This window comes from Podarcis bocagei (genome assembly GCF_964188305.1).
Source record: "Podarcis bocagei genome assembly, chromosome: 14".
Taxonomy (NCBI): Eukaryota; Metazoa; Chordata; class Lepidosauria; order Squamata; family Lacertidae; genus Podarcis; species Podarcis bocagei.
Window position 1 is genome coordinate 14,535,871 of NC_138139.1, and position 10,354 is coordinate 14,546,224.

The following is a 10,354-nucleotide window of genomic DNA, read 5'->3' on the forward strand; positions in this document are numbered from 1 at the left end:
AAATAATGTCAAAAATAGTTGGCTATCTCAAACCAATCTTAGTCAGTAGTCCCTAATAAATCATGCCTGTGAGTGCCACAATAAATGGTTGAAGGACTGGTTCACATGTTACTTTGGGTTCAAAGATCTCAAATTCTTTTGCCAGAGTGGGCTATGGATGCCCAGATTTACCAAAGATCCTTCCATGTTGTTGTTTGAGCACAGTGCTCACAGAAGGTGATAGTCAACTAAGGTTTACTCAAAGCAGACCCACTGAAATTAATGTACACGACTAACGTCAGTCCATTCATTTTGGTGGGTCTACCTCTGAGTAGAACTAACTAGTTTAAGTTTGCAGTCTAGATACACTTAAAAGAGAAATGGAGAAATGGCGAGAACAGGGTGTTTATTGATTTTTGCAGCTGCTGTTGAAGTTGCAAAACAATGAACCACGGGACGGAGCAATGGAGAACTTTTGAAACAACAATGGGATATTAGCTCTGCCCAAGGCATGATGGATAGCAGCAACAACCAGGAAGAGATAGACATAATATTTTACAAGGACAGGAAGAAACATCATGGACAGAATAATTGCCACACACAGGAAGGACAAGGATATTGTTTGAATACTTCACCTGTAGTTTTATCAATCATTTAATGTGTCAATACAAATGGAAAGCGTGAATATTTCAGTTGTTGTATAAGGGATTGTTATTTTGACTGGAGTGTGATTGAAATTAATAAGATTTTGGAATGCAGAAATAAAGTAAATCATCAAACCATCAATTCTAGCATGCAGGGGGGCACCTAAATTATATCATTTGGCATCTGAATGATTGGTATTAGTAATTGTATTATAATTTGGCATTGTTATAATGAGGCTATTATTGGATTATTGTAATTGAAAAATAATAACAATTAGTACAGTGGACCCTCGAGTTACATAACTCTGGATATGTAACTTTCGGGTTGTGAACACAGCAACCCCGGAAGTGTATATAAAAAGAATGGGAGTGCCAAAATGAATACCTCAAAAGTCAAGGTTCAAGGACAGAAATCTGGCTGAGTCTGGAATAACCTAGTGAAGTGAAAGGATAAGAAAGAGGGATTTATATCTAGATGTTAGGATAGAGATGATCAGGAAAACAGGAAGACACAATGAGAGATAAAGGAGGTGCTGTGGGATTGGTGGAAGTCAATGTTTTGTTGTTTTTATAGTGTTTATGTTATTAACTTGTAAGATATGGATTTATTGTTGTTTTTTAGTTGTTGTTGCTTTTTTAGTCTTTCAAATGTTGGTTTTTGTGTGTTCTGTATTGTTATTTTTCAATATTTTTCGTGTTGTTGTTGTGTGGAAAATACAAATAAAATTTATTTAATAATTTTTTTAAAAAAACTTCCAGGTTTCGCTGTGCGCGCGTGCACAGAAGCAGCGCCTCCAGTTACAGACTTTTCAGGTTAAGTACTGGCCCCTGGAATGAATTTAATTTGTATCCAGATTGTCCACTGTATTAAAAAGATACACTTAAAAGAGAAATAGACCCTGTTGCTCAAACTCTGCCCTACTCCTCCCTGTATTTTGTTCATATATTGCATTCATAGCATACCCCTATTTCCATGGAGCTCATGTCCACACACACACAATACCCTATGTCAGTGGTTTGTAAAAAGTGCGCCGTGGCACCCTGGGGTGCCTTGAAAGACAGTCATAGATGCAACCTTGGCCTCTGTCCCTCTTTCCTTCCCTCCCTCCTCCTCTGCCCTTTTGCGTCTCTGCCTCCCAAAGGCTTGAACAGCTGTTTATTGCAGCAGCCCTAGCTGTAAGCTCCGCAGGCGAATGATGCCTCTGAGAGGCACCTCTCTTTCGGGCGAGGTTGGTCAGCTAAGAGACTAGGCATGGCAGCAGCAGCTGCCCAGGGGACTCCCAATGAGAGGCGAGAGGAGAGGAGGCTGAGGGAATACTCCACAAGGGATGGTGTTCAAAATAGGGCGAGAGGCTGCCATCTGTGCAGGCAAGGGGAGACATAACTGGGCTCCTGAGCCCCACAGAGGTGCCGCAGAAGAAATAAGTTGGTTAAGGGAGCTGTGGACTCAAAAAGGTTGCCCTATGTGATGGTTTAGGCTAAGAAATAATGAATAGCCTGTCTTCCAGTGAGCTTCATGTCCAAGTGGAGATTTGAATCTCCTTGGTCCTAGTCTGATACTCTAACCCTGTGGTTCCCAATGTGGGGCACCACATTTGATTTTTAAGGGGGGCAATTTGAGAATGAGCTATTCACAGTGAATGGCCTTTTAGGCTTCCTCCACGTGAACAGGAGTTCACTTTTTGAATAATAAGAATTATATGTCAGAGGGTGGGGTGGGGCATCAGGATTTTAGAGATGTTTAGGTAGGGCATGGCCAAAAAATGGTTGGGAACCACTGCTCTAACCATTGCACCACATTGGAAAATAACCATGTTCACTGGATTGAAGCCCTTCTGGTACCCCTCCGCAGAGAATCAGTTGATACATAAAATGGAAAACCTACCTTGTTTGTCTCCCGTTAGCACCCAGATCTTAATGTTTGCTAGCGATAAGCGTTCGATGGTTTCTGAAACTCCTTCTTGCAATTTATCTTCTATAGCTGTGGCTCCCAATAGCTTCATGAGGAAGCAGAATAGATAAGTTGAAAAATGTTAACAAACAAGCATGAGCTCTGGGCGACACGTCTTTCATTCCTGATACAATTTCAAAATTCTCAGCATAATGTAAACTCCCATAATAACACCTTGAGTCTTACAGTGATATTTTACCCAGGTCCCTTATCTCTATATGTGGTGGGGTGAGGACTATTCTTGGTGAGGGGGAGAAAAATGACCAGAGGAAGTGACATCTATGGCACTCACTCAAAAATACAAATGTGTTGATGGGCCTAAGAAAGTTGTCACCTCCTGGTCTAGATAATATTGAGCTAGATGGAGCAAAGACAGCTCCCTATGCACAGGGACGTCCAAATCTCAAGAGAGTGCGATCTATTCATTGTATAAAAAACTGGCAGTGATCTACCCCTTTGGGGGGGGGGTTCAGGTCACAGTTGAGCTTTTTTTAGGGAGGAAAGTCAAAGTTATTGACTTTTTGGGGGAGTTCAAGTCAAAGTTGTTGAGCTTTTCTTAGTTTTAGGGAGGAAATTCAAACTTGTTGACCTTTTGGGGGGTTCAGATCAAAGTTGTTGAACTTTTTTATGAGGGAAAGAAAAAGCTGTTGACCTTTTTTTTAGAGAGGGACAGGTCAAAAAATGATGAGTTTCTTTAGGGGGGAAAGGAAAAGGTCGCTCACCAAAAAAATCAGTCAGGAAACAAACAGCAACGGAAACTTCGTCTTCCGTTCTAGCGATCATGCGTGAATGGAGGACGGGGCGAGGGGGTGGGGCAGGATCCTCGTTATCCCCCACAAAGGAAAAAGAGCCTGCAATCGACCGCCTCCCAGGGATCGACCAGTAGATCGCAGTCGACTGGTTGGACATCCCTGCTATACACCAATCAGGTATGGTTGCTGCTTTCTAAGCTTCTTGGGTAAAATACCAAAATAATACCCCTTCCCTATTCATTTAAGATGAGTAGGGGCAGAAGAAAGGAAAACGTTGCCCACTCAGTGCTTTTAGTCCTCAATGGAGGACCAGGTGCACAGCCTGGGAGTCATTTTGGATTCACAGCTGTCCATGGAGGCACAGGTCAATTATGTGTCCAGGACAGCTGTCTACCAGCTCCATCTGGTATGCAGGCTGAGACCTTACCTGCCTGCAGACTGTCTCGCCAGAGTGGTGCATGCTCTAGTTATCTCCCACTGGGACTACTGGAATGCGCTCTATGTGGGGCTACCTTTGAAGGTGACCTGAAACTGCAACTAATCCAGAATGCGGCAGCTAGACTGGTGACTGGGCGAGGCCGCCAAGACCACATAACACCAATCTTGAAAGACCTACATTGGCTCCCAGTACATTTCCAAGCACAATTCAATGTGTTGGTGCTGACCTTTAAAGCCAATGGCCTCGGCCCAGTATACCTGAAGGAGCATCTCCACTCCCATTGTTCAGCCCAGACACTGAGGTCCAGCACCAAGGGCCTTCTGGTGGTTCCCTCACTGTGAGAAGTGAGGTTACAGGGAACCAGGCAGAGGGCCTTTTTAGTAGTGGTGCATGCCCTGTGGAATGCCCTCCCATGAGCTGTCAAAGAAATAAACAACTATCTGACTTTTAGAAGACATCAGAAGGCAGTTTAGGGAAATTTTTAATGTTTGATGTTCCTGCCATCATTGTGCTTTAAATTCTGTTGGGAACCACCCAGAGTGGCTGGGGAACCCAGCCAGATGGGTGGTGTATAAATAAATAATAATAATAATAATAATAATAATAATAATAATAATAATAATAATAATAATAATTATTATTATCATCATCATCATCATCATCATCATCATCATCATCATCATCTCAATCACTCCTACTAAGATTCATACCAAAACAGAGTTCCATATCCACTATTATTATTATTATTATTATTATTATTATTATTATTATTATTATTATTATTGAATCAGAAAACCATAGAGTTGGAAGCGCCCCCGAGGGTCATCTGATGAATCTTCGTAAGGACTTTAAAAAAAAATATTTCGCAAACTGATGTGGAAGTATGGAGGATTGAACTTTAAGGTTGTAAAAATGAAACCCAAAATGGACAGATTTTCCCATCTCTAGCAGAAAATGACAGACTGCTCGTCTTGGGTTTTAAAACCCTATAATGCTCCTTTCCTGGATTGAAAAAACTCAGTTCCATGGGTTTAAGGCAGCTGTGGATTTCATTCCAGGCAAGATGTATGCCTCTGAATGCTGGCTCTTGGAACCGCAAGCGGTTGTGTTGTTGTGTTCAGATCCTGCTTGTGGGCTTTGCATAGGCATCTGATTAGCCACCATGAGAACAGGATACTGGACTAGATGGGTCTCTTCTTACGTGGGTGGGGCATAGGTGGTGCTGTGGTCTAAACCACTGAGCCGCTTGGGTTTGCCGATCTGATGGTCGGCAGTTCTAATCCCTGCGGCGGGCTGAACTCCCGTTGCTCTGTCCCAGCTCCTGCCAACCTAGCAGTTCGAAAGCAAGCCAGTGGAAGTAGATAAATAGGTACCACTGCGGAGGGAAGGTAAACGGCATTTCTGTGCGCTCTGGTTTCCGTCACGGTGTTCCGTTGCACCAGACGCGGTTTAGTCTTGCTGGCCACATGACCTGGAAAGCTGCCTGTGGGCAAACGCCGGCTCCATCAGCCTGAAAAGCGAGATGAGCGCCACAACCCCATAGTCGCCTTTGACTAGACTTAATCATCCAGGGGTCCTTTACCTTTTTTTTTTTACCTTTACCTTCTTACATTCTTAACCCAACTTGGAAATATCTTCGATGTGATGCCCTATGTAAATCTGATGTCCTTTTTATTTGTTAAATATTTTCCAGTTCAAGGTTTACCTAATAGGTCGTGCCCATTTTGGACTTTAAAGTGATGATTTGGTGTTTTGGATGTTTATTGTTGTTTTGATTTTTTAAAATGTATTTTAATTGCTTCATTTATCTAAAAGAAATGTCACCTTGGTCAATTTTTCTAATGGAAAAGCATAAGGCGAATAGAATAATTAAGTAAATACACAAAGTATTTTCCCTGCAAGTTGACTTGCATACCTTCAGGTCTCTCTCAATGCTTTCATATGCTGAAGTGAGCAGTTCATCCCTATTTTCTTGCATACTGCTGGCCTTCTGATAAACTTCAAGCCACTCCTGAAATTGCTCTTCATCCACATTTTTGTAAGCCAGAACTAAAGTCCGAAGGCCTTCTCCAGCAAACTCCTATTATTTGTCCAGAACAAAAATACAAACATGTTGTAAGATGTGTGCTAATTAAAACAGCCTTTTATTCCACACTCTGCCCTCCCCTCCTTTTAAGTTATGAAGTCACAAAAGATGCTAAATTTCAAGGCAATATCCTAGTTTAAGTTATTTTGATGTGAAACTGCAAAGACTCACCCCCTTCCTATACCTACAGTTCCTTCAAAGCGGAACTTCAATGGTTGATTCTCGTTTTCTGTGAAAAACCACACACGCAAAATTATGCTTAGTTCAGATCTGGGCTGCTAGGATCCAGATTTCAGCAGTCATTTGGGAAAGCTGAAGTCCCAGCAACTTGATTGGTAGAAACTGATATATGTATTTATTTAATAAATTTCTACCCTACCAGTCTTCCATTCAGGGTTTTCCAGAAGTCAATGGAGACCGACAATGGAGACCAATGACTAGTGAAGCCAACTAACTCAAGGTTTGTCTTCATCTCCCTCCCTACTGAGTTCTACCAGGGCACAACTGTCTCCTGTTTGTCCTCGTGGACCAAACTCCACTGCTTCAGTTAGAGAACAGCCCCAAACCATCTTAGCTTCAGCAAGGGAGCTGCATCTCAAGCAATGCCCTAGGTTTGCAGAGTTAGCTACTGCGGAGACTGAACTTTGAATCAGGAAGTCATCGGTTCATATATCACTTCTGCCACAAACTCTCTCAGTGGCTTTGGGCAAGCCACTCTCCTTTAGCCCTTCCCCACATCTGCAATATGAATATAATAATACTGAATTGATGCTTTTGAATTATGGTGCTGGAGGAGACTCTTGAGAGTCCCATGGACTGCAAGAAGATCAAACCTCTCCATTCTGAAGGAAATCAGCCCTGAGTGCTCACTGGAAGGACAGATCCTGAAGCTGAGGCTCCAATACTTTGGCCACCTCATGAGAAGAGAAGACTCCCTGGAAAAGACCCTCATGTTGGGAAAGATGGAGGGCACAAGGAGAAGGGGACAACAGAGGACGAGATGTTTGGATAGTGTTCACGAAGCTACCAGCATGAGTTTGACCAAACTGTGGGAGGCAGTGGAAGACAAGAGTGCCTGGCGTGCTCTGGTCCATGGGGTCACAAAGAGTCGGACACGACTAAACGACTAAACAACAACAACATCTTGCAGGGTGGCTGCAACAACTATGATGAGATAATGTACATGGAGTGCTCTGCACATTGTAAAGTTAGTGATTTCTATCCAAAATATTCTTTATTTTGTTTTATTTATTGACTTTATATACAGTGGTACCTCGGGTTAAGCACTTAATTCGTTCCGGAGGTCCGTTCTTAACCTGAAACTGTTCTTAACCTGAAGCACCACTTTAGCTAATGGGGCCTCCCATTGCCACCGCGCCACCACTGCACGATTTCTGTTCTCATCCTGAAGCAAAGTTCTTAACCCGAGGTGCTATTTCTGGGTTAGTGGAGTCTGTAACCTGAAGCGTATGTAACCTGAAGCATATGTAACCTGAGGTACCACTGTACTGCTCTATAACTGGGGGTCTCAGGGAAAATCAAGTTTATCACAGAATAAAATCAAGATAGAAAACCACAAAACACCTAATAAAAATAAAACAGAAACCCAATAACCCCCCCACACACACAAACAAACACATTTTAAAAGGGTATAGGATGTAAATCGGATCAACCAAAGGCCTGGTTAAAGAGGAACTTTTTTGCCTGGCGCCTAAAGGTGTATAATGAAGGGGCCAGGCAAACCTCTCTGGGGAGAGCCTTTCACAGATGGGGAGCCACTGCAGAGAAGGCCCTGTTCTCATGTTGCCACCCTCTGGACCTCTCAAGGAGGGGGCACACGAAGAAGGGTCTCATAAGATGATCTCAGGGTCTGGGTAGGTTCATATGGAAAGAGGCGGTCCTTGAGGTATTGCAGTCCTGAGCCATTTAAGGCTTTATAGGTCAAAACCAGCACTTTGAATTGGGACCGGAAACTGATTGGTAGCCAGTGCAGTCGGACCAGGATCGGTGTAATATGCTCAAACCGTCTTCCTCCGGTGAGCAACCTGGCCGTTGAATTCTGCTAACTCACACATTCTATTGGTGCAATGATTTCTGCTTCTGCAACAAAACCTTCCTCCAACTCTCCTCCCTCCGTCTGCCCCCTAAATCTGTTTGGGAGGTATCAACAAATCATTCTGCTAACAGAATGATGGCATTGGATACCATTTATCATTATCATTATTACTATTACTATTTCCTAAACATAAGAAGAAACCTAATCTGAACTTGACAAATAGTATGTGAAAACTACACAAAGCAAAACACACACACACAAAGCAAAGTCATGCATACAAATGTAAAAATCTGAACATCTGGTGCGTTAAATGCTCAGAGATGCACGCCAGCTAATTTAGACCTTCTTCTATTGTAACTCCATTATAAAATTATGAATTCCCATAAACACCCATTCCTTATTTCTCGAAGGCTGAGGTTTATTGTTCTGACAACAGTAATTTCACTTGGAGCCATCTTATAAACTGCAAATAGCAAGTCATTTTGTTTTATTATCCAAAATATATTTTGGCTAATTTAGATATAAACAGTATGAATTTCTTTCAAAACCCAGCAAATTTGGCTTTTGCTATGAAAATTGCAAACACATTGGATTTTGACCTTGCCGAGCTGAAAATGTGAATGGTTTATAACACTCTATTAACATTTTTAGCATTTCTTCTTGTAGTATTCAAAATTAAAAATTATAAGAAAAGAGGAATCTGAACAAGATAAAATATTATGGGCTAGAAAAAAGCCACAGAATCAATTTAGCTGACTATGAAAACATGAGATGTCTGGAAGAGTTGTTCTGTTCTCACATAAATCTATTCCATAAACTTTGCTGGGTCAGTGTAAGAAAATTCAAGGTCTCTATATTTTAAATGCAAGATTCAAAATGTTTGTGATTTTAACCTTCATTTAAAAAAAAAAAATCCTGGAGAAGATTAAAATAAAGCCAAAAGAGCTCCATTACAGAGGAAAAAATGGTTCTGTTTGTAACCAATATTACTAAATCCACATATTGTATACTAAATGTCAAAGGCTTATTTTGGTTATAGAATTGTGGAATGGTTCATGTTAAATGTAGACTTTTTTAAAAAAATAATCCTTTTTCCTTTAAGAAAATAAGAACTTTTCTGGGTGTTTGGGGTTCTCCTTAAAAGGTCATTTAAGTTCAGAAGAACTGAGCAAAAGGTGCTTTGAAGGGTATACTGAAAAGCAATAATTACAAATGAAAAATTCCCACCCCAGAAAATATTCAAAACTGTGCTTATGGCTTACTCTACTTTACCTGCGAATGAAGCAAAACTAAGTCTGGTCTATGTCACTTTAAGCTGAAGGCAAATAATTGTATGATTTAATGTTCTCCCACAAAGGAATCCTGCACCTAGGAAGGATTTCTGGGAGAGGAATTCTAGGCTAGCCTTCTCCATACTATGCTAGGTTTTACGAGCAGGTTGGACTGAAGGGAACAGCATTCAATCAAGTTCCTTCCCACCCTGGTCAGAAGTAATACGACCCAAAGATATTTTACCATCAGTTTGGGTGAAGCATGCCAAAGTTCTTTTCACTTATACTTAATACAGTGGTACCTCCTGCTGCCGCCCGATTTCTGTTCTCATCCTGAAGCAAATTTCTTAAATTGAGGTACTATTTCTGGGTTAGTGGAGTCTGTAACCTGAAGTGTATGTAACCTGAAGCGTATGTAACCCAAGGTACCACTGTAAATCCCTTGCATTGGCTTCTAAACAATATGGACCTACCGCAAGATGGTCTGACGTTAAAGACTTGAGAGATTTGCTAGATGGATGAAGTCTTTCATATAAAATAGTATCTGCTCCCTTTGAGTAAAGTTTTATCTGTCCATCGGGGTTTCGAACTGGAAAATGAACAAAAATAACTGTGAAGACTTTATGATTACCGTGGTGTGCGGAATATTGCATTGATCAGTTCATAAAGGTGGCTTAAAAAGTCACCATCTTCTATTCTTAAGTTTCCTTCTTAGAACAGTAAAAAGTAAAGGTAAAGGGACCCCGACCATTAGGTCCAGTCGTGGCTGACTCATCTTGCTTTACTGGCGGAGGGAGCCTGCGTACAGCTTCTGGGTCATGTGGCCAGCATGACTAAGCCGCTTCTGGCGAACCAGAGCAGCGCACGGAAACGGCGTTTACCTTCCCGCTGGAGCAGTACCTATTTATCTATTTGCACTTTGACGTGCTTTCAAACTGCTAGGTTGGCAGGAGCAGGGACCGAGCAACGGGAGCTCACCACATTCGAACTGCCGACCTTCTGATTGGCAAGTCCTAGGCTCTGTGGTTTAGCCCACAGCGCCACCTGCGTTCCTTAGAACAGTAATTTTAATCAATTCCCACAAGGGGTTACTGTAAGGCAGGGCTGGGTATGCTACGATCTAAAGGAACAACCCGCCCCCCCAAAAAAGACCATTCAGTTCAGAAACTAAAATTA

At 41.8% G+C, this 10,354-nt stretch overlaps 1 protein-coding gene across 1 annotated transcript in view; it reads right to left on the minus strand.

Moving 5' to 3' along the window:
* The window catches only part of ATP8B4 (ATPase phospholipid transporting 8B4 (putative)), a 111,871-nt gene that overhangs the window by 25,148 nt on the left and 76,369 nt on the right, over positions 1–10,354 (minus strand). The window contains exons 18-20 of the mRNA XM_081169988.1: positions 9,652–9,767; positions 5,681–5,845; positions 2,509–2,620 (exon numbers count right to left, since the gene is read on the minus strand). Coding sequence (XP_081026114.1) covers positions 2,509–2,620; positions 5,681–5,845; positions 9,652–9,767 — 393 coding nt within the window. The remainder of the gene's footprint in view (positions 1–2,508; positions 2,621–5,680; positions 5,846–9,651; positions 9,768–10,354) is intronic.